At 36.5% G+C, this 25,719-nt stretch overlaps 1 protein-coding gene across 1 annotated transcript in view; it reads right to left on the bottom strand.

The window, feature by feature from the left end:
• Positions 1 to 305: 305 nt before the first annotated feature.
• Positions 306 to 25,719, bottom strand: part of LOC117405188 (short transient receptor potential channel 6-like) — a 33,114-nt gene continuing 7,700 nt past the window's right edge. Inside the window, exons 2-12 of the mRNA XM_059030952.1 lie at positions 19,867 to 20,635; positions 16,364 to 16,549; positions 14,728 to 14,892; positions 14,077 to 14,290; positions 11,910 to 12,137; positions 8,392 to 8,656; positions 6,579 to 6,774; positions 3,865 to 4,068; positions 3,362 to 3,418; positions 2,839 to 2,914; positions 306 to 2,181 (exon numbers count right to left, since the gene is read on the bottom strand). Coding sequence (XP_058886935.1) covers positions 2,015 to 2,181; positions 2,839 to 2,914; positions 3,362 to 3,418; positions 3,865 to 4,068; positions 6,579 to 6,774; positions 8,392 to 8,656; positions 11,910 to 12,137; positions 14,077 to 14,290; positions 14,728 to 14,892; positions 16,364 to 16,549; positions 19,867 to 20,635 — 2,527 coding nt within the window. The 3' untranslated portion in view covers positions 306 to 2,014. The remainder of the gene's footprint in view (positions 2,182 to 2,838; positions 2,915 to 3,361; positions 3,419 to 3,864; positions 4,069 to 6,578; positions 6,775 to 8,391; positions 8,657 to 11,909; positions 12,138 to 14,076; positions 14,291 to 14,727; positions 14,893 to 16,363; positions 16,550 to 19,866; positions 20,636 to 25,719) is intronic.

Below are 25,719 nucleotides of genomic sequence, written 5' to 3' on the forward strand. Positions count from 1 at the left end.
ATTCAACGGGTTTCATTTGACTTTATGAAGCAAAATTAGTTAACTCTGTAGCGTTATGCAAAACTTGTGTACCACAGCTGTACATACTGTAGTTACAAGCTGTACAGGTTCTTCATTGTAATGACAAGTGCATTGTGCTAATCTTGCAAACCCTGATCCCAACTTGACCACATTTTGAATTGGAATTGGAAGTGGCTTTGGTTGTTCTTAGCTTGAATACATGGAAAAACAGGCCAAGCTCTTTGTTCAAAATAATTGCTTTATTATTAAAAAAAAAAAAAAAAAAAAAAAAAAGAAATTGTGTATTTACAAACTTTATTCAGTATAAACATGTTGGTAACGCTCTATTTTAGATGGCATAAATAAGTATTTCATTCAAATGCAATGACTCATTTATTGAAGTTCCGTTTCCATGTTAAAGAACTGTCAATATATACATGCAGAAGCGTACCCAACATCAGACTGCCGTTGCAATGTCATGCTCATATATTCTGTTTATTAAGACGTATTCAGGTGTTTTCCTGCTCCAATTAATGGTTTGTTTCACAGACCCTGATCACCACTACTCTTTGACTAACTTACCTATTGAAGGGGTCTGTCAAACCAGCTTGATAGAGAAAGCTATTTAAAACATTGGATATTAAGTTATGGAATAATACTGCTATCTTGTCATTTGAATATGGTTACATTGCCCTACTGCAGGGCTCTCCAACCCTGGTCCTGGAGAGCCCCTATCCACCAGGCTTTATAGGTGTCTTTACATCACATTACATGGATAATTGCAAATCAATGAAATACTTATTTTTGTCTTGCCAAACGTTACCCACATTTCTGTGATGGATAAACCAGTCAGGCAGAAATACACATAGAGGCAGAATCAAACTGTATAGAGACAGTACAAGTTATTGCCTAACTAATATACTGGGCTACAAAGGGTTTCTAACAACTGCAAATCTTTATTAAAAAGGTGCTACAGTGTTTATTTTAAATAGCCATCATAGAACGTCCTTCTGATAGTAGAAAATAAGTTTGTATTTAACCATATGAGAAAAATCGCATATTAAGTACAAAAACAAAAATAAAGGGTATATCTTTATAATAGATAGATAGGTATAATAGTTTTTGGCATGACTTTATGTGACAATCTCACAGGTTGCTTTTATATAATGGTATAACTCATACAGACGTAGTGTGTAGATGTTGCTATTTTTAAACAGTTTAAAGGTAGATCTACATTTCTCAGAATAATAAACACGGATGTCAGGAGGACGTATCTGTTTTTTGTTTTTTTAACTGACATCCTTATTGCAAATATAAAAAGCATTCAGTGATTTTCAGCTTACCCCATTCAATATCACATTGTTTTGCTTTTCCAATATTAGGTCAGGGATTGGCTTATAGGCAAAGTATATGGATATCACACCACATAAAAGTGGGTCAAAATGATGTAACATATCAGCATTATCTATATAATGTAAAATATTTTTTTTTCAACCAGTTGGATCATTTTGAAATATATGGTACACATATCTTTAAGGTCTGCAATTTTAGTCACCCATTAGTGCAGAGCCAAACTGCATTTATTATTCATACAGTGCTCTCTTGCCTACCTCTTGATTGCAAATACAGTACTTGTTCCTAATACAGGAACTTCTGTGATATGCAAAAATAATTCATGAGTTAATAAAAAGACCAAAAAAAAAAAGTGGAGTACATTTCAAATTGCACCTTGCCTGAGAAACTTATGTTGAGACCTACAACCTATTTTGTGCTGTACAATTATTTAAACAAATTCAAGCTTAATTGAAAGACGTTTATTAAAAAAAAAAAAAAAGTGTATAGAAGTGTTTGGAAAGATGAGAATAAACTCCTGAACCGTCAAGGAAAATGTCATGACTACGATAGATTCATTATTTAAAGCGTGTGTTAAAGTTTCATGAATCCCTGTATGTGGTATCATCATTGTGCATGTCTTGAACCGCTATACTTAAAAAGATATTTAATTGGCAGTTTGTCAGGCTTTTCTCTGATGCTCAGTGCTTGTTAAAAGTTTGGACTCGATTGACAGTTTCTCGCCGAGTTTTCTTATGAGTTCGGCCAGGTCTTCAGTGTTGTGGGACTTCTCTTCCAGTAGTTCATAACGCAGGCTGGATATGTCCTGCTTGATTTCTTTCAGTTCACCTGAAAACATGTAGTGAAAATGGTCAGCATTGGCCATTTCATAAAAGTGTTGCATTGTTACACGCAATACAGTATTCATCGGACCAAGATGTATGTGTATTGATCTATCCTAATACAGAGCAGTTTGGTCATCAAACAGTCTTAGGCTTGCCAGAAGTCTATAATTGATGACTTATCAAATGTAGCAAAAGTAAAATGAAGGGCCCCAGTGGTAAGTTATTGTGACTATGTCAGATTATAAAATCTACATAAAGCAGCTGGCTCAAATAGCTTCATTAATGGACATATTTACTCAACAGGGTGAGTTTTTTTTAAATGCTGTAATGATAAAACCAGAGAACTGTAGACATTGTAAGTCAAAAACATATCTAATATCCAGCAGCAGAGGCTTCCCTGTTTTAGAGTAGCAATAGCCTCCTATTCTACTGCCAGAGGGAATTTTGCAGTCTCTCACAGTCTCTGTACCTAAGTGATCATCAACCCACCCCTACCCAAATAACAAACAAACCATTACTGTAATAGAGATCATTTATGTTATGATCAATTTTGTACCACCTATGTTGTTAGTTCTGGTAGAGTACAACATAATTACAGTTTAGATAGTATAGTACTGTATATAAACAGCATGTGTAAAACTGCAAAAAACACTGAACTTACCTTCATTGACTTCATCGCTTTCTTTATCGATTTGTGCTTTTATTACATATCGTTTTATGAGGCGTTTCATTATCTTCTGAAAAATAATTTTAAAAAGGCATTCAGAAAATCAATTTGTGTAAAAATATGGATGAGTAGCAATGAGGCTTTTTGTGGTCCAGTGCTTAAAGAAACAGGCTTTATAACCAGGAGGTCCCCGGTTCAAATCCCACCTCAGCCATTGACTCATTGTGTGACCCTGAGCAAGTTACTTAACCTCCTTGTGCTCCGTCTTTCGGGTGAGACGTAGTTGTAAGTGACTCTGCAACTGATGCATAGTTCACACACCCTAGTCTCTGTAAGTCGCCTTGGATAAAGGCGTCTGCTAAATAAACTAATAATAATAATAATAATGGCACAGTTTAATTAGCGTCCACTAGGTGGCTACATATACGAAACATTATTTTCATTATTAGAATCATACGTACCTACATACATACATACAGGAAATGGGAATCCAGTAAACTGTAGACACATATATTACCTGGTATAGTGTATGCGAGGCGGAGCTTCTGACACTGGAATGTTTGTTTTGGCCAAGCTGAAATGAGATTTTATGATTTTATGAGGCCAAGGTCAATCTTTATCCATTCAAGTGTACAATAACCTTTGTCAAATATTTTAAAGTTGTTTGGGTGTGGGCCATTCCGTTTCCAAAAACAGAACATGCATTGATATGTTCAGCCACTATATGGCAGACTATAGAATGGTTTTATTTATTTAGCCATTTTCAGGACAGCTTGCAGAGTCCAGTTACTGTGTCTATTAGCTTGGGATGAATTAGGGAGACTAGTTCATAATGACTTGTAAGAATGTTTAATTAGGTATGTGCATATTTCTGGTTCTTTTAGGGGAGATATTGAAATTCTCTTTCAGCTGTTACTGTGAACTTATAACGTCCAGCAAAGTAAAACATTCCATTGAAATGAAAGGTAAACAGCAACACCTTCAAGGAACGAGCTATGTTTATGGAATGACGCTGCGTACCTCGTTCAGCTCAGCATCCCCTTTCAGGTCACTCTTTTCACACCGGAGCAGCATCACTATGATGCTTTTTATTTTCACTAGAAGGTAGATCACAGACTTGGGGCTCGGGACCAGGTTAAAGGGCACTGGGAGCGTCCTGCCTTCCTCAAAATAGGAGAACCACAATTTAGCTCTGGCGAACTTCCACTCCACATCAGCATCGGCCTACCGGAGACAAGCCAGAGGCAAGGTGACAGTCGAGGGACTGTGGTTACGTTCATGTACACACCAATATTTTAAAAAGCCTTTTAAAAAAAAAAAAAACATTGCAGAGTTTGAAGTTTTTATTTCTTTCTGGTTTAAAATTGTGTCTGCGTTATTCTCTCTATGTATATGAAGTGTAATTTTGTTGTGCTTTCGGCTTCTAAGCTTTCTATAAAGATATCCGGTGGACACATTTGTTTAATACAACAAAAAATATCCTCTCTGTCCTCTGAAAGAGAAGACATGTGTATACCGGGAGCCAGTGAGGATGTGTATTCTAGTGTACTGTGTTGCAAGATGACAGTACAGACATGAGAGGCTGGTTTAGCACAAGAACAGTAATAGAACACATATATTGTATGCATTATTATTAGAACAACTGCAGCTGACCAGCTGAGAGTTTGGAATGGAATGTCAAAGAGCAGAGAGAAGATTGGTGAGAATTTTATAAAGCGATTCCATTGAAGACATTCTACCAGTGCTCTTAAATAAAAAATGAAAGAAATGAACTATAACTTCAAATGAAAAAATGCAATTAAAAGTATCTGTCTTTTGTGTTTTAGAAAGCATTACTGTAGAAGACCAGTGTATTAACAGGGGTTTACAAGTAAATTATGGTATTGCTTTTTATTATTACTAAGCATTACCGTTTTGTTTTTTTTTTAAATCAGGAATTTTCTGTTATTCAAGGTAATCAGTTCATGACTTCATCAGGACTTCTCGGTTAATCAAGGGATGGAAGCTGGACTGAGGTAGAGCATATGCCTACACATTTAAAATTCAACTAATGACCCTTTGTAATCATTCAATAATGCATCTATTAATGTGGTATAAAGGATGTTATAAACAATATTAGATAGTTAATAATAAAAACAGCCTTCATAAAGGTAGTAATGCTTTTTACTTGCACAGTATTTTCACTTTAGAGTGCCCTTATTTTTGGCATAGTGATATTGGGTTAAGGAGTCCTTATGTGTCACAATATATATATGCCACTATAGTTTTATAAATAGCACTGTGAATAAGGTTCTATACAATATGGTAACAGCAAACAAAGATTTATAACATGGCATGAAGCATAACACTCGTAATGTGTCATAACATGCTAATATCATATTCATTGTTAATAATTATTAACCATCTACTGACAATGAGATTTTACAACAATCGGGACCCTTTTCTGAAACATAAAGGTATAGTGCCATGAAAAGTGAAACAGTGGTCTCATACCACACCAAAAACACAACCTCATTGACCACGCTCATTGACTGCTACACGTGTGCCTTGTCCTGCCCCTACATTTTCAGAGTTTCCTCGGGAGAACGCTGTGACTGTTAACTAATCTGAACTGATAACAGCGCAGACCACAGCAGTTAGCATTCAAATTATATTACATCATTTACATCCAAGAATCCCCTTTGTTACCAATAAATGGAGCTTGTATGAAATATTCATAAAAAAATGAGATAAACATAGGCTGTGGTTTTAAATTCCAGTAATATCATTTTGAGATGCCTAATCAGATGCCTACTCAGTACCATGCAGGCCCTTGTATTTCTTTTTATTAACATTTTAACAGTATATATTGAAGCAGCTTGGCTTGGTGCCCATATCTTCCATTTGCTGATAAAACAATTTAATTAAAAAAATCAGTGTAACAGGAATTGGCCAGGGAAGAGATGCTTGATAAGCTGCTTCTTTCAAACCCACCAACACAGAAATACAATGCAGGGTTGCAGTAAGCCCCAGAAGGCTTTGAGGATAAGTCGGTTGCTACTGCATCTCACTAAAAAACCTACATTTAAAAGGAAGCAAATGCTGAGTCTAGCTTGCAAAGACAGGTATTAAACAATGTGAGTCACACATTTAATTATAAGGAAACTGTAATCCAGTTAAATAAATCTGTATACAGAGTATGAAGGGTGAAAAATGTTTTTTTATTCGCAGACGAAGGTCACAAGGACTTTATTTTATTGAAATGGCCAGTTCCCGATTTCGCCTCACAGCTCACGGCAAGTCATTTACCCATCAGGAGAGCTAAAGAGTAACGGGCAGCCTGCGGTCCCGCTGCCAATCCAGTCATCTTGTTTCACTCTCTAAAGCTAAGCAGTGGCTCTCACCAAGCCTGGAGGACAGGGCCCAGCCTGGGGAGTTTCCTCCAGAACCTGTCAGACACTGAAGTGTGTTACAGAGGCAGGGCTTTAACTTGTTGAGCCGATGAGGACGCGCATCCTTTAAGTTGTTTTGATTCCGACTGGGATTCAAAATTAAAATGAAAAATATCTGCAGCCTTTAATCAAAGAATATATGATATCAATCTACTCTCAGGCACCTGGAAACAACAAGGCAGGTAATGCAAGTGATTACATTGATAACGTGTGAGTGGGTCAATTAGGTGAAGACCAGATGTTAGATGGTTTTCATTGAAGTTCATCCGTCGGAATAGTTTTTGTTTTAATGTCTGAACTTACCTCAATTTCTTGAAAAGAGCTGTTGATCATCGCTATCAGCATGTTCAGCAGGACAATGACCATGGTCACGTTGTAAACTCCATACAGGATGTAGCCAATATTCTCAATGAACTTGTGTCCGTAATTAATTATAACAGATTTGACTTCTGAAAGTCCAAATATGGCCCAGAACAATGTTTTAAAGCTCTCTTCGACCCTGAAAAGAAAGGGGAAAGATGACATGCATACTGTACAATTGTATGTATGTATATATGTATGTATGTAATATATGAATCAGTACAGTACTGTTGAGTAACATATCCTTGTTCCTTTGGGCCCATAGCATGAGAGATGGACAGCAGAAGGTCAGATCAATGAACATCGCTGGCTCTCTAATCAATCTGTTATTACGGCAGAAATTCAGAAACATCTTGGCAGAGAATTCTGTTGCTAATTGTGATACATTACACGACTAAATCATTTGTTACCAAGGCTAGTCAGCCAAGTCAATTACCTTGGTTTAAAAAAATCCTGACTGTTTTCCAATAGAGTTGTTCTCCTCCTTTCTCCCTCCAAATGTTATTTTTTAGGTATTCAACCACATAACCTTAAACATGTGAGATAATACATTTTGAGGGCTGAAGTCGCCCCTATTCGGTATGGTCCTGTATTCTGGATTCAGTTTTGCATAGATGTCTATAGTTAGTTTACATGCTGTTAGCAAAAGGAATATTTGTACTGAGGTGGTTAAGTAAGTATTTTGTGAACATTGTTTATGATGGGAATACCAAAACAATGTGGTCTATATAGAATCATGAATAATATTCAGCTTTAATATAATAGACTGACCTAAGTAACCAAAATGACCTGGGAAATTCGATATTCTAGTGGAGTAAGAGAGCATTGACAGCAAAACAATAAATCACTTCAGAATCTTAATGATAGCACCCTCTGGTCATGGATCAAAGGGGCAGGATGCATGTTGCAATAAGGGCTTGTTTCATTATTACCCCTGACAACACACAGCACTACTTCAGTTTAAATTCCAAGTTTAACACTGAATCTGTCTGAGTGAAAGGGTGTGACAGCGCAATGCAATCTGCTGTTGGCTTCCAACACCACAAGCACAGAATAAGGAAGAAGGGATTGAAACTCCACACCTTCCAGTCTCAAAAGAAGAACTATGGGCGGCACAGTGCATGTTGCCTGTATAATTTCTTCTTCTATGGCGCTGTACACTCAAATGGAAGTTAGCTGTATTCAATAAAGGGATTTTCAGCATTGGACATATGCAACAACATGTTTTACTGTTATAATAAACTTTAAAAAACACAAAACACTAACCCAAAAATGTTCTAGTAACTGTTTTACTATTAAATGAAATAACAAAGTATTTGGCGCAGTTGTTTATTCCCTTTCCCTGACCTGCAGAGAGACAAGTTTAAACAGACAACGTTTCTGTCTTGTGTGTGTACAGAGTGCCACTCCAAATTGTGTGGCTGGAAGGAAATTATGATAATGTGTGAGCAAACGTGACCTTATGCAAGACTGTATTAGTTATAACATGAAAGGGCCAATTAAAATAATTAAACAGGGAAGCATTGCAGCAGCTTGAAGGGAATAATTCCACGTGCCGGCCCCTGATCTTCAAAGGCTGGTCCAGAGACAATGGTTCTCTAGATTCATTTGCATGTAAATTGTATGTAATGGATTTGAAACCTGCAATAATAAACTAACCCTAACCCAACACGTTTTCTGCTTAAATTATTTATCTTTTTTCTTTGTTTTTCTTTTCATTAAACATTGAGTACATTATGAAACGGAAAGTACTTACGTTGTAAAGGCATCGTTTTGTTTTGCTCCAAGGTAGTACGAGTAAAGATTAAACATTCCAATCATGAAGGCGACGAAGACCATGATGAATATCACCATGAATTTAAAGATATCTTTCACTGTCCTCCCAAGGGATATCTGCAGAGGCCCAAAGCTCTCGTTCGCTGGCAGAATGTAGGCAATTCTGGAGAAGCTCAGAACTACTGCAATGGAATACAGGCCTTCTGAGATAAGCTGCGGGTCCGAGGGAAGCCATTTCATACGAGCTGTAATAGAAATATGTATTTGTTTGTTTACTAACTACAGTAAAATGGTCACCAACTCTTTCCAGAGGTATTGTAGTCAGCCCTATAGTACCTTCAAAAATGCAGTCTAATCATATTCATCTTGATCTCGTTTAAAGAGTTCTTGAGCTGGTGTGTTAACTATTCCATTGCCAGACAGTAAATCTCAGTACTAGTATTTGTTTTTCAATGCAAGTGACATTGAATAAGACAGAGTGTATTTTCAAATAATTTACTCCAGTCTTTAATTGTAATTCCAAGATCTGTTAAGCACTCACGAGTTGTTTGCTTCCTATTTTTTTAATATTAAAAAGGTAGAGTTTTCTTTTAAAAACCAATTGTTTGCAATAAATATCCCGTCCCTGTTTACAAGGTTTTTGGAATCAAAGCGTTTTCTGAGAATTAGCAGGGTGGTGAAATTAAACTAGGTCATCAATCCATTGACCTGAACTGGAATAGATCCATAACACTGAGGGTTAACATCCCTGCAGTCACTGGGATCTGTACTGGTCACATGAGTAGACAGTATGGCTGGAATACAAGCCATTATCGTGATATTATCAATAATTTGATCAGTCTTGATATTGTATTGTTCAGAAAAATGATCTTTGATAATCTTATTTTTGACAGTAATCTAGACTAAAGAGGATCTGCAACATTGCTACTAAGATGTTTTGCTCCTCTGTCTCTCTCCCTGATTTGTTCATAAAGACATAAGTGGGGCGGGGGGGGGGGGGGCTGTGTTAAGTGTCATGTTATTAAACTGAAGCATATTGAGGTTTATTTTTATTATTCCGTTCCTTCTCTGTTGTGAGAGAGAATGGTAGGATGGCTTTCTTTTAAAAAACCAACCAGAAAAAAGAAAGAAAGTTTTTCAAAGAGAAAGGAGAACCAGATTAACTTAGATGACTCGAATGGCCTGCTCTCGTTCGTAGATTTTCTTATGTTCTAACTCAGGCGTGTCCTGGCGGGCCATTCCACTCCAGATTTAACAGGTAAAATGATAGAATGAATTACTTCAGGGACTGGATGGCGAGTTAATTGATTAAATTAAACAATTAAGAACAGGGCTGGAACAAAGACCAGGAGTGAAAGGGCCAAATTTCACCACTCCTGTTCCAACTAATAACTAGAGAGAAAGTCACAATAAATGTAAGATAATAATGGTTATGGTGTTAACTGTTTTCAGATCATTTAAAATATAATTATAGTCCTGCTCAGGCAGACAGGACCTTGGTCTCATGATACTGTTTCAGTACATTTTGCACATATTCTTGTGAACATCCTTACAACTTATTCAAGTGTATCCCAGATTGTATGTTTTATAGGCTGGTGAGCAGTCACTGAAACACACCATCCTTCCAATTACTTTAGGTCTGACATATCTGGAAGTACTGTACATTCCTATGGGGGATTAAATGAACATTTGTTTACAAGATGTTTTGGTCAATATCTTGCAAACATCTACCAAGTTTAATTGCCAGGTTTGTTCCCACAATAAACAAAGCCAAGTACAGTATATTGACTCAAATAAATGATGCATTGCACTCTAGTGAAAAGTAAACACATTAGTAATGAGCGCCATCCACTGCTTATCTCCTAGTCCATGTACTCCTCTTCCTTCCTGCATGTTTAAATCTGATTCAAGCACAAGATTAAATAGCAAGATATGGCTGCGGAAATTAAATTATGGGCTCTCCCGTCTACCCCTTTTAAAAGTGTTCTTGAGCTAGCTAGCTAGATAGCTAGACAGATAGATACAGTATTCTCCGGCTAAGAGAACACCCCTCGGGAAGCAAGCAAAGTGTTCTCTAAGACGGAATTGATCACCAGACACAATATCAATCAATAAATAAATACATATTTATTACTTGGCAAGATGCACGTGCATCAACAGAATAAGTAAGAGAAAAGCAATAGGCAAGTGTATGTTAATAAACTATGATAAACAAATTGTTAAGACAAATTAACATTAATAAACTGTCTAACTGACTAAATTAACACAGCACCCCTACACACGTTAAAAAAAATGCAGCAGCAGCTCTAGATTCATTATGAATACCTGTACAGGAGCAATCTTCAAGACATGCACAACATTATTTAACAGAATGGTGAAGCAACTCACCAGAACGGAAAACACCAAAATGCTCGGCGACTTGTGTCTGATTCAGGTTTTTTTCAGGAGCTTGAACAATTTCCAACTTTTTGTAGCAAGAGAAACAGCGGCGCGTTTCTGTGTTTGTTTACATGCCATTTTGTAGCGATGAGGTGCACTCATGGAAATCAGAATACAAAACCAGGCAATATTAAATGACGCCGGTTCTGGAAAGATTGAATAAACCAATCAGTGTGCCTCAAGACACTCTCGCGATGACAAGTTACATTTGAAAAGATTGAATAAACCATCTGAATTTAAGTTTGATGATGATGATGAGTTATCAGGTTACAAAACAGTACTGTATCAGTTGTGAAGGAATCGCTAGCGGTGCCAAAAAAGGTGTTCTTTTAAGTGAAGTTCCTGTTACTTTAGCCGGAGCATTTCCAATGGGAAAAATCCATTTCACCACAAGGGTGTTCCCTTAGCCGCAGTGTCCTCTAAGGAGGTGTTCTTATACACAGAGACTACTGTAGATAGATATCCACTGCATATACTTCCAACAGAAGTAGATTTTACATGCTGTTGAGTTAAATGTGGGATCCATTTGTGGTTCACTGTAAATATACAGAGGTACACTGTATGGTAAGAGTAACTATTAAAACATGATATACACAAACCTGCTGGAAATAACTCTGGCAATCTCAAATGTGGTAGACAGAGTGTTGAACATGCATTATGAGATTTACTGAATTTACAAGAACAGAAAGTTTAAGGCTTGGGAAACTTCACATTTTATGACACTGCAGGGTCTAATGAATTACCTTCACAAGATAGTTTTCATGAGAACCGGAGAGCTCATTGGCATTTTAAGCCCTTCAATGTTAATATCTTTTTAAGGTCTGCTGTGCCACAGTTCAAGCTACTGAAAGGTGGAAAGTAGAAGTGGGAGAGGTTGAAAAGAAAACGTTAGTCCTACCTAGGGAAAACATCTTGTAATACAGTATCAGTCAGGTTTGGTTCTTAACTATGGTACCAAAGACCTGTTTGCCACTATCTGAAACAAGAACTCCCCTTCTGTCCTCTGCCTTTTCTTTCTGTGTTTTGTATAATACCCTCTGTTTATGTGTTTACACTTACCCAATGTATAGTACTCAATCTCTGAAGGAAGAGTTGCGTTGGCCAGATCCTTGATGTTCTTGTCAACGTAGACCTGTGCTTCATAGGCGTGCCAAAAGGCCATGAACCTCGCAATGAAAGATGCCATGAAAATTGCCAGCATTCCGAAATCTAGAAAGTTCCACGGCTCTAGCAGATATTCTCGAGGACCCTGAGACCAAATCTCTTTACACTCTGCCCATATCATGCCTAGAAATAAAAAGTGAAAACAGTCATTCAAATATAATTATGCATTGACTGACGCAGAGATACCTATTTTAAAGCAAGTGAAAAGGCAATGACAAATAAGAGTAACAATTGTAAGTCGCCCTGGATAAGGGTGTCTGCTAAGAAATAAATAATAATAATAATAATAATAATAATAATAATAAGAGGATGTAGGCAAATACAGCAAATAGAGACAATTACCATGGTTTAAAAAAAAAATGTCAAGATTAAATCTAAAGTGAAAATGTGGTCAGTTTAAATTAAATAATTTTGATTGCCAATTTCTCTCCAGGGTTTATCTGAATCTTCTAAATCTGAGTCCTGGATCTGTCATTCCTGCCTTGACCTCACAAAAAGGAAAAAGTATGATCATTAAGAATTTAATTATCATGCTTTTTAATAAAGTTTCTAACAACCGTAATTGTAAACAGGACTTAATTGCTTCCAACTTTAACTCGGCACCATAAATACGGCTTGCAGAGGTTTCACACTTTGACAGATGAAACTGTGCCACTGTGTAAACCATTCATGCCACTTACCTGCTATCTTTTGACAATGCACTACTATTAGCACTTGCTCTAATGGCTGAAGGTAATAACCTGCTAGTCGTACATATGTTCACGTTAAGCACATCCAGGCATATCATTGTCAGTATTGTTAGTTCAGACGATAGCAGATCTAGAGACTTATCTGGCGTTCACATTTAACATCTTCATTTTCACATGAGAATGTTTACACAATATGCCCAGTCTACCGAGTATATTTTTAGAAACTGTGTTCTTTTCAACCATAATCGAATCTGTAGCAGAGCACACCACTTAAAATACTAACCCTCACAGGCAATGAAGCCCTTTAAAAAAAATCAGTTAAAAGGTTATGTGCAGATGCAGACAAATGCATCAATAAAATAATGCATATATCATACAATACTGTGAATGACGATTAACTAGATGAAGGAGAGACAACACCAAGAATGTATTCTAATGCAAAGTGATTAAATATCCAAAAACGCATTAATTAATTACAGCAACTGTGACAACTTTGTCAAATGATATATTCTATTAAGCTTTTGCTCTGCCACTTGAATTAGCCAGTTAATAGCATACACATAAATATATATATATATATATATATATATATATATATATATATATATATATATATATATGGTATGTGAAAAATTGATAGAAAAGTGCTACAAGTGCTACAAAGCAAGTATGTCAGCCTCAGAATGACAAAAGCATTATCCCCTGCAGTGTTAAATTCTGACCAGTAGAGGTCTCTGTTTTTCATTTTGTCACTAGCAACTACATTGAATTAAATAATTAATGAATGATTAACGGATTAATTTGGTATTTGACTACTTGTTAACCCATTTGTACACCTGGATAAAAGGCCCTGTGCGATAGCCTCAGTTTGGGAGTATAGGAGAGCTTTGGAAGAGAGTGCTTGACAAACAAACAAACAAACAAACAAACAAACAAAGATCAGCAGTAAACGATTCTAAACAAAGTGAATGTACAACATCAAGCCTGTGTAAACTGTGTACAGCACAGCATTTGTACCCTGTAATATTGTACAATAAGGATTTGTGTAGTTTATTTTTGTTTATTTTCTTTGTTGTTCGAATACTGTTAAAATAATAGCATCACTGTATGCAAAATAAAATACTTGTTGATTTGAACTACAATTGCAAGACTCCAGTAACTCAATTTACTCTGCAACCCATCACAAGATATAAAGGGATTGCATTCATCTCTTCAGCCAATGCACCACTGCCTGTTTATGCTCATGTCCTCTGGCATTGTCTAATGGTGCAGAATGTGATACCCATCTATTATAGTATCTCATAGTGCTATAAGAGATGGTCTATTCCCTGTATTCCCTGGTTATACAAGCAGTACACTGTTGCTTTACTTACCAACCACCCAAGCGATGATCAGCATCTCGGTCCATGAGAAGCAGGTTGTTTTCATTCTGAAGAGCTGTCCTGGCTCGCTGGTGGATTCGTTATGCAGCAGTGTGGTTCCTTCAAACCGGTCCGCGGCATTCATGACCAGTAGCCCAAGGAAAATGGTAAACGATGCAGCATGGGCCACAAACTTCAGGAAGGGGCCTCTCATAAGCTTCCCAAGCTACAACACAAACAGGATCACCGCTTAAATCTTACGAACCTTAGATACAGTTTACTTAGTAACATCTTACAGGCACTGTATTTATAACATAATATAACATTCATAATATAACAGAATATAACATTCATTTTACTGGGGCTTTGCTATGATATCTAATTGAAAAGCATTCTGGTTGACAAAGTGGACTTGTTACACCAAGACCTATATTATGGTAACCCCAGTAACCTGTTCTAATGCCCATAACAGGTTTGATCACAACCGGAGGAGCAGTTCCCAAGATATGGATAAATTGTTATGTGCCAGAACTGTATCCCTGCCATTATCTCTTGTGGGAATCATAAAATGTAGGTGGCAGATTTATTGGGAACTGGTAAATATAACTGACAGGCACTTAAGTACCATTCTAAATCAGTATTGAAATATGTGTGGAAAGTGACCTTGCTGCAGGGTGCAATCCAGTAAATCATAGCCAGGAAGGGCAGTCCGATGGCTACCCCGAGAACCACTAAGAATTTCACAGCCGTCGTCTGCTGACGTAGTCCTGAGAGGTTCTCATACCAGATGGACAGAAGTTGCTGCTGACAGTTGGGATGAGCGACGAACTACGCACAGAAAAGAAGACACATAATGGAGGCCGCACATCAAATGGCAATCACAGCAGATGATTTCAAGAAAGAGATATAAAAAATGCATTGCTGTTCTGTTTCAGGAGGGTTTGCCACCACCACCACCACCCATTGGTATATTTTCTGTTAAGCAACACATTATGTGACTTCTATCTTTACACAGTTTCACATAGAAAGCCACTAGTTCCCCACCCTTATCACACATTCCACCCCATTTCACTCTTGCTCTGCAAGCGACTGTAAACATCCACATTTAACGCAAACATATTGAGCCAGATTAGCCACGATATTTACACCAAATGTTAATTTGCACCATTTTTTTTTGTGAAAGAAAAATACAGCTGCTTACAACAAAATTAAAAAGCATTTCACATGGTTTATACTTTTTCTTTTACAGAGTTCTGTTTTAAAATCTGGAACATTGTGTTCTGAAAGTTCAGTTGAACGGCTTTTATTTAAACACACAGGCTGCTGCCACATTTTGAATGTTATAGTTCAAGTATATAGTTAATAAAGGAGTTTATTCTTCCACTTGACAAAAATAATGAAAGGGTTAAGTATTATCTAGCTGAATATAATTTCAGCACCCCATCACAGATCCATAAAATATGATCGAATGGGTTTGCAGCCACATTACTTTCACACAGCTATATATATATATATATATATATATATATATATATATATATATATATATATATATATATATATATAAATTGGTTCTGGGAAAGTAATGTTGCAATCCTTGAATAAATTACTATTTTTATTCCAAGGACATGCAGAATTCTGCTTGTTTATACATTTCTTCTGATTAGAGGCAGCAAATGGCAAGTATCCTGTCCTTGGAAGCCTCTCTCTATTTTTTAATCTCAGAGAATTTGCACAAATTTCCATGGAAACTACAGTGGGTCCACGCTGCTGGTATGGTATACAGAGATTATTTAAAGTAAAGACCTCTTTTTGCATTTTTGTAGCAGACTTGCCATTGAGATTTTTCTTTTACAGTATTGTGATTCCAACCTGTCATGAATGTTTTGATAGTTGATATTCTATATTATTAATGTTTTGCAATGTAAAAAAAAAGTTTGTATAATTAGGTTTATCATATTTTGTGTTCAGTAAGTGTGTTAAGTTATTGGTACTTCATATAAAGTGTCACCTTCTTTTGGAGTCTTAATCAAATTTCCCAGAACATGAAAAATGGTTCAAGTACCAGTGCCATACGTCTATACTCTTCTACAGAAACTGAAAACTTTAATGGCTGGTTTCACAGACCCTGATTAGCACCAAATTCTTGGACTACCTAGTGTCCAAGACTAGTGCTAATCAGGGTCTGTGAAACCAGCTGTTACTCTAACATTTTATATTGTCAAATATATTGGACATCAACACTCAAACAAATGTGTTTATTTTATATTTTATATATAAAATAAGCATACCTTCTTACCTTTTTCAGTTCATATTTAATGGCAAGTTTTAATCGAATAAGGCTGGGACGACCATGTGGCCCACTGGTTTTATTTACGTCGACATCTCCATTCAAAATGGCTTCTACTTCCTCTGTATTTCGACACAGGTCAAGAAGTCCCACAACAAAGTCCTTGCATTGCATAGAAAGTTTTTTGTAGTCGTTCTACAAAACACAAATGTAAATCAATTAGCTATCAGTATACTCTTGAAATGCTCTGAAAAGGTCTATAGGTGTGAGGTAGAAGATGACTACAAACAAGACAGATCCACACAGACAAATACAGACATCTCCAGACTTACCTTTTTGCTTTGACTGTGAACTTATTGATCCTAAGTGGTGCATTTACAAGTAAAGTTAGTGTATATTAGGGGTCTACTCGATGGATCTAAGCCATGGAGGATCATAATATCACCCCATTCAAATCTGAAAGAAATGCATTCAAAAACTCACTTGCAGAAATTTTAGTTGTCATGAAAGAGTCCTTTTTGAATGTCTAATTATTTGACATCTCAGCCCAGACTTCTCAGAAAGACATGGGCTGAATGTAAACCACAAACCACACAGTTCAAAGGTGAACATCTTACCATTCAACTAAAGAGCAAGCTCTGTAGTTGAGAGGCAAGTACAGGTGCTGATGTCAGCGTTATTATTAACTGATCAGCCGCTAAGAGCAGCTCTATTACAAATGATTTCAGTGTTGGCAGTATTAAGATCTGTCACTGCTTAGATCAATGGTCCTCAAAGCTGTGCCTGTGACCAGTGCTGTGTCCACAACAGCAGCTGACATAATCAGTAAAACTGCAATACTTATGTGTTAGGAGGGAACCTGAAGTCATTACAATCTACTACGCTGTGCTCGAAATATCTGCTTTCGTGGCGTTTGATAAATCAATGCTTCTATTCCACATTCTGGAACAAGTTAAATGTCGAAAGACAGAATGATCATGCCCTTGACCTGATGAGAAATGCACAAATGTGCTAATGGCCAGAAAGCTTTAAGAAGCATTGGTTTAGATCAATTGAATACAGCCCATTGTGTTACAGAACCATGTGCAAATGAAGCAGAGGCAGTTTGTTTGCAAGCATCCAATGTGCTTCTAAGCATAAATCCCAGTTGCATGATTCTTATTTTGCACATTATTAATAATTATAGTAGCCAAAGATCAGCACTTTTAAAGCACAACAGAGAATTTGCAGTATGTTAAAAAAAAAAAACACCAATAAATTGTATTTGTTTATTTGGTTGTAAAATCCAACCCTGTGCGTCTCCAGATACTGACAATGTACAAATCGCATGAATGTGTCAGGTTTGACGAACACATGGCTTTAGAAGAGAAACACAAGTGCATAAAGCCCAATGTGCCATATAGCCTCCTCAAAACTACAGACCTTTCTTTCACTTATAATGGGATCCTTGAGAGAAGCAGAAGACATCATCATCTTGCTCCTTCAAATGAATGACACGAGTGAACAGTAATATGTTTGAACACCTTGAAGACAATGCCCATGTGAACGTCTGACCCCTCAATGAATGATTCACCCAAAAGACCATTCCTCATTCATTAGTCCTAATGTTTCCATATATAGCATCCAGGTTCAGTCCCCAGTGTAATTAAATCAATTAACCGCATCACTTTGAAATGACATTTATGGAATACTGAAGTTGTGGAACCAATTAGTTCAATTTAGATTGATGTTTATGAGCTGAAGTGCAGATTTCTTTTTTCTAGGAAACCTGATCCTACTGCTACTCAGCTTTATATACAAGTACAGCAGTTCCATTAATTATAATAAACATCCATGAACTACAAGGATGTCATCCCATATCTGGAATACTGGGGCAATTATTATTATGCAATATAGGGATGCAGGGTAGATTCTCTAAGCTATTTTCTCCAAATTTTAGCGCATACATTCTTTTTTTTTTCACTATAATTGTAAAATGTATAAAACAGCTACTTGCAATCTCCTAAATAGTTGACTTGCATTCATTTGTGTTGCTCAAACCTTACACAAGGTTAATGTATTTGAACATTTTCAAATGATTACCTTTTATAAAAAGGCACAGACCTTGTATAACATAAAGAGTACATTTAAAGGCCATTAGTAATATTGCCAGGATGTATGACCTGATGAACAATGTCCTTTATACTCTGACATGATGATGTCTACATGCAGAAATAAATGAATAAAACACTGAATTAATCATGCAGTTTTCTTCCTTGAATTGGACTAACACAGTTCTGTTTAGCAATGCTTATGGAAAGCTACTTATCCTTACAACTGTGATATCCCAATGTTTTCATGTCCCACAGAAAATGACGCTTTCTGTTTGAGGATGCTGGAGTTTAATTGTGTTAAAAAATGTTTGTTAGCAGGATTGTCATATTTACTGTACTGGTGCACTGAACAATGAGCCCAAGACAAATTCCTAAAAAACCTGCAATTACCATCAGGCATTATTGCAGTTTCAGAGAAAAAAAGGTGGCTGGGTTATGTTTAATGTGAAACAAGCAGAATTCTACATGTCATGTGTTACTGTATTAGTATTAAAATACAGAATGTGAATTTCTATGTTTTTTTAATGTTTATTTTGTGTATAATGTATCATGTTTTGTCCTCGGTTCTCCTTGTGTGATTTATGGATAGTATGATACTTTTAGCCTCAGATAATGGTAGGTTACTGTATTAAGCATTCCGGGTCCATTTTTAGTCCATCAGATTTTTCAGAACCTTTCAGACCATGGATATTTATGTACACAAGCTTGCAGTGCACATACTGTTTTTTTTTTTTTTTACTTGTTTTCTAGTTTGTATGTTTGTTTCTATGAAAGCTTGTGACTCATAACTCTTGAACTGCTTGTTGGATTGATTTAGCAAAAATGTATACCAAGCATAACAATGGGAGTCTATACACTCCCCTAACACTTATCCACTGACTCATTAATAGATGTATGTATCATCTGTTCCTATGAGAGTGCACACTGCAACATTTGCCTAAATAAACACCCTTTATTTATATTCACAGAACAGATGGTAATCAGTCTTCTTCAGTTCAGAAACAGTTCTGTCAGAACCAGTCCTCTATTCAGTCAGCTGACCAACTGATTCAAATTAATTGTTTTTGTTTATTGTAGAAATACGGGTTACTATAGGAACCCTTTAACACAGCTAGAGAAATGCAGACCTCATATGCTGACAAACTCAAATACTCAAGACATATCTATCAAAGTGAATTATAGAATATCCTGGGGCTAACAGAAACTCTTTGAATGTAATGGAACAAGAGTATGCTCTAACAAATAGATAATCCAAATGGGTTTATTTAACTGGGGGAAAAAAATGGGTATCATCAGGATTGCAATCTCTTTCACGTTCAAAATTAATTGCACTTGAGAAACTATAAGCAAAAGACGCTGAAACACTACAAGCAAAAGGAAAAGGGTGAGGAAAGCATGACGGTTTGAAACCTCACCTACCTTAAATTCCTTCTCTATATTAGCCAGCACAGCTAGCTCATTGCTGAGCTCCAAGGCAGCCAGCACAGGGTCTTCACTAGAAAGGGACAGATATGCCGGACTCGCCAGACCTTTGTAGGCGTTAATTCTGGACCTGGAGTGGCTAAAAGAATCATGTTTCTGATTATCGCTGCACGTTCTACATTTGCAGAAATAGTTATGAGGCCTTTCAATGCGGGCGCCCTTTAGCAATAGTGTGTGAACGATTTCGTACTCTTGACAGTGAGCTGCCAAGATGATGGGCGTCACGTCATGAGAAAAGCGCGTCCCATCTTCATCGTAGGCATAGAAGTCATCAAGTTGCAGTTCAGCTTGGCTTGGGCTGGTGGTTAGCCTTTTAGTCTCACAAAAGGTCTTGTGGCCCAGGATGGCTTCCACAATACGGACATAGCCCTTGCTAATGGCTAACAGGAGGGCATCCCCAATCCGAGACAGATTGTCTTTCTTAAGCAACAGTTCAGTGACTTCCAGGTGCTCATTGGCAACAGCTAGCTGCAGTGCATTCTGGCCCATGTAGTCCACACAGTTCACATTGAGGTCCAGATTCTCCTCTAGCATCTTCCTGACCACAGGGATGTTTCCATATTCAGCTGCATCCAAAAACCTCTCCTCTTCCAGAGAGAGATTGTTTGAACGGTCATTAAACATGTAAGCAGGCCCCCGGACCGCCTGCCTCCTCCCTTTCGGCATGGTCTGCCGGATGTGCATGTGTCTATCACCATTGCTCCTTCTGCAAGAAAAAAAAAACGGCCAAACAAACATAAAAAAAAAGAAACAGGTGAGACACACTTTACACCATATGACATTACTCCATTGAGCTGGGGAGGTCAGGGGCAGTACGCTCGCCATTATCAAAGCACAGTACGTTTTCATTCTATTTATAGTTCATGTTTTCTGTGTAATCTAGATGGTACACAAATATTAAGCATTTAAAATTGTGAGTTCACATTATGGCTTTTCTGCTTGAAATGGAGTAATTGATGTAATTCAATGAGTATCCAGTCATGTTTGAATTCAAGGCTAGGGGGGAAATTGACTTAACTATTGTATTCGTGTTTGGTTCATTGTAAGCATACTATATCAAGTAAATATATTGTGTTAATGTCACTGCTCCTGTATCAATATATTATTATTACTTCCACAATTGAAATAATATTCAACAGTTTAAACTGTCTAAACAGAAAAAGGTCACTTTATTAACCCATCACATATTGTATTAATTGTATTGTAACACTTGAATGTATTTTGTATTTGCTTGAGATTGTAAGTCGCCCTGGATAAGGGTGTCTGCTAAGAAATAAATAATAATAATAATAATAATAATAATAATAATAATAAAAGAAACCCTAAACCAAAGGATTCCAACAATCATCACGGCAAATCCAACACGTTAGGTATCCGTCATAAGCGTTTATACATTATACAATCTATAAACATGCTATAAAGTTAAAGATTTTAATTAGAAATACAAATACTGAATGGCAAGTTTGATTGTATTAGTATTATAACAAACACAAACATGAACGTTAATTCCTTTTATTCTTCCGAATGGATAACAGTTGTGAATATTAGTGGCTATTACACATTTTTCTTCATACCAACTTTGGTTGTTTCTTTGACGTCCCAGCGGTGTGTTTAGTAGAGAATGATATCATTATTTGTTTAAAAGAAATCCAAATGCCAAAAAATGACTGTGTAACAGATTTAAATTAAAATTCAAATAATACACTTCCTTATGCCTTTTTGTAACTGTACTTATTTATTTGTGTTATTTTGTAAATACTGTTTATGTACCCTGAGCAGGGCTAGCTTCAGAAATGGTAATATGAGCTCCACCAAACTAATTATTGTCCTACGACCAGCACAGCCACTGACCCTCTTTGGCAATGATGAAGAAGATGAATTTCCATGTCTGTCTAACAGAGTGGAGACTGGGCGTGAGCCGCACTGTTACAGTTGAGCCAATCCTTGTGTTTAAATGTGCTTTGGGATGAGTGCAGTAGAAGCTGTTAACCACTGAGGGTCAGGTTAGGACACTCACATTCACAGCGAACCTGTGTGCATTCACTCACTGCAGCACCCCCTAGTGTTCTTTCTATCTGCTTCCCTGCTGCTGTACATGCCTCTATGTGTGCAGACAGTGGGGGCAATGGATACTCCACCTAATGTGCACCACAAATTATTTTACCACCAAACCTATGATCAATCTGCTATAAAGATACCTACAGTAATAGAAAGATAAAAGTCTCAGAGACTTTGGGTAGTGCATAACATACAGAAGACACAATCGTATAGTGGCATATTTAAAACAATGCCTTTTTCCACAATAAAAAAAAACTACTTGGAACATTTTGGACAGTGTTTTAAAGACCATGGAAATGGAGCTTGCCTATAGTACAGGATGTGATAAGGTAACAGGAAGAAGTCATTTAAACTTGTGAAATATAAGACGGTGTTGTGCTTGGCATATTCCTAATCGAGAAAAAATCAAAACAAACAAACAATACAATCATAAGGGGTACAGTTATAATTGTGCAAATTAATTTTTTATTGATTTTAAATGTCAGTATTTAAAAGGAAATTTCATTGCTTTGCATTTCATGTTAACACACGATTGCAAGTAACAGTCGCTCGATATTGATGATAAAATAATTACTGAAAAACATGAACAATAGATCAATGTTTCAAGGTTACAAGAGTAGCATAAATATTCAAGGAACTGGGACATATCAGAATCAACCACATTGAGAACATTCTTATCAATCTTGACTATATATACTGGTCATCAACTTTACATACTGGTCATCAGCTTTAATTAAACCACATGTTATTTATAACTAAGAAAAAAAACACTGCATAAGAAAACAACAGCATTTATAGAGTAGGCCTATGTTTTGTTAAATACTGCTTTTCTTTTCTGTGTGAAAAAATGTTCCTCAGCAGTCACACACTCAAAGATACCAGCATAGCAATCCATTTTTAACTGATAAGGGTTCAATTGGGGATTGTCTCAAAGTAAGTTAAGCCAGTCCTGCAGCCACACATTACATTTTGTTACCCAAAAACAAAAATAACAAATCTTTCTTTTAAGTTCAAGAAACATGTTTTTTAATGAATTGGAAAAGCAAAAAGCTTATTATCCTTGTAAGAATGGGTTGTGTTCTATTGAAAGAAATAATGTATGATAAGATTTCAAATAGGTTAATGCAAATGTATACAAGGACTTTGCCACCATGCAAATCTCCTTTCACATTGTATCACAGGGAATCACCAACTAAACAGTTAAAACAATGAAAGAATAAAGCCGCAAACTAAAGCGGTTGACAGGGATTAATGCTGTCTTTTGGCATCTGGTATGTAAAGAGTGCTATGAACAGAATTCATATAGAGTGTACTGTTAACCAGCTTGTTAAAATGTTATCAACTATTTACTTTTCATAAAAACACTATGTGTTTTTTTTTTTCCAATTTCCAATTATTTTCTTTTGAGTATATATTTTTTTAAGATGTCAGAAATTATAATACTGATTATATTAGATATTGTTTGCCCGAAGGCGGTGAGCAGTTCTGAAAAAACATTCAGCATACATCCATATTATTTCTATTTAATTAGTGTAGTGTTTTCCATCTGCTCTGTCCTGTCCACATTAAGCTGACAGACGTTAGACATCACAGAGATGTGACTCATATCCATCACCTTTATAAAGTACCCGGTTCAGCAGAAGAGTGCACTTGTGTGTTGAGGCATCAGCTGATAAGTAGTTTCACCTGATATTACTTTTGCTTAGACTGTGACCTGTTTTTAACCTCCCAGCCTCTTCAGCAGTTACATCATTTCATAACTACAGTAAACACTCAGTCCACCTGCAGCATCCTGAGCTCAGTACAATTAGAAATAAAAAAAATGAAATAACTTGAAATTGCATTATTTAATATGCCTTTCCCTCAAAACGATGTACAGTATGTGTCTACCTGAATAAGACAGACTAAATAAGAAAAATACCTTGTTTTTTTCAATTGATCTATATAGTGGCAGATCTAAATAATGCAACTGTTTAAATCATTACAATAGGGCACCATTTGTGCACCAAGGTTCTGAAAAGTAAACATATAACACTCGATGTGAGTCTATTTAGAGAACTTATATCTGTACAGTGCCAGGGAGGGCCGTATTTTCAGTATTTTGATTCGCCACTGTTTATATCAATTATATAGATTGCAGTGGATTTATGCTTCACAACGCAATTCACATGTACTAATTCTTCATCCACACCCACCCTTCAGCAGTTGAAAAATGAATATTCCAGTTTTGTCCTCTATATTTTAAGAGCCAGCCCTTTGTGGGGGTCTGAGAATGGTGATTCCAGCTGTGATCCTCTGGTGCTGGATGCAGGAGCTCCAACACAGCAGGGAGGTGGAAATAGGCTATTTGTCAAGATGGAGAATATATTGGATTCATTTTGCCTCCCTTAAGGGATTGCAGAATCCATTGAGGTGAGTTATGAAATAGACAGGAATACTAGAACACATGTTGAGACAGATTGGCGGTCAACAGATATAACATAAAGGAGGACACAGGCGGGAAGAACATGTGTTTCTTTAAAGATATTAGCTCCTATATCTCTCCTGTAAGATTACTGGAGGCTCAGATTCAGCATTGGGAAGACATTCATACTGTGAGATGCTTCAGAAATCCCCACGCTAGTCATGATAGAGCACTAGCAATAGCACATAAGAAAGATTCATAAGTAAACGTTCCCTAGCAGATAGATACAGCATCTATATTATGCTGGCATAAATTAGACTTGAAATTGTAGATGTAAAAGCGTGTTCTAGCATACCTGACGGATAGGTAACAAAAAGGTAAACATTGAATGTGATTGTTAAGGTAAACTTCAAACAGGGTGTCTCTCAGTAGGCCAAGAAATGTAAACTGTTTATAAACACAAGCAACCCATGCAATTACTTGATATCCTATGTTCTATAAACCATTACGAGGCTGTTTGTGTTTCATGTAATGAATTTACCTGTGCACAGTACAAAGATTCCAAGCATACTGGTATTTCTATTGTATTCTTGTATTGCCCTAAAAAAGCCTAACAAAAAGCCTGTCTGACCTTTATGAAATCCAGCCTTTTCTTTAATGATCCGAGTTCTCCAGCACTGTTATTTTCATTACACTTGTTTTAGGTTGAAGTAATAAAATAGCTCAATATACAGTATGCTGGGTATTACACGGATGATAAATGACGCATCATGCGAGGATTCACTTCTGAGGTACTGTAATTACTTTGTTGTTTCTATTGTCAACGTGAAGAAGATGTACACATTCTAAATGTACATTCCTTTGACAAAATTATATTTGCTGAACTGGTACATTAATTAACGTAATATTGAGTCGAATCAAATAACTCATTTAAAAAATGACTGCTTTAGGTACAGAACAGTCATCACTTTTCTTACCCACTAGACTAATGCTTTGCTGCTATAATTCTTGAGTTGGCTGGGGCTTATTAATTGGACCTTTTCAGTACTTGAAAAAGTACACAGATGTAAAAAGGTATATAAGGTATACCGGAGGGTTGTGGGTTCAATCCCCAGTGGGGGACACTGCTGTTGTACCCTTGAGCAAGGTACTTTACCTAGATTGCTCCGGTAATAACCCAACTGTATAAATGGGTAATTCTATGTAAAAATAATGTGATATCTGTAAAATGTGAAATAATGTATAATGTGATATGTTGTAACAATTGTAAGTCGCCCTGGATAAGGGCGTCTGCTAAGAAATCAATAATAATAATAATAATAATTTGC

The sequence above is a fragment of the Acipenser ruthenus genome, chromosome 9, assembly GCF_902713425.1.
Source record: "Acipenser ruthenus chromosome 9, fAciRut3.2 maternal haplotype, whole genome shotgun sequence".
Taxonomy (NCBI): Eukaryota; Metazoa; Chordata; class Actinopteri; order Acipenseriformes; family Acipenseridae; genus Acipenser; species Acipenser ruthenus.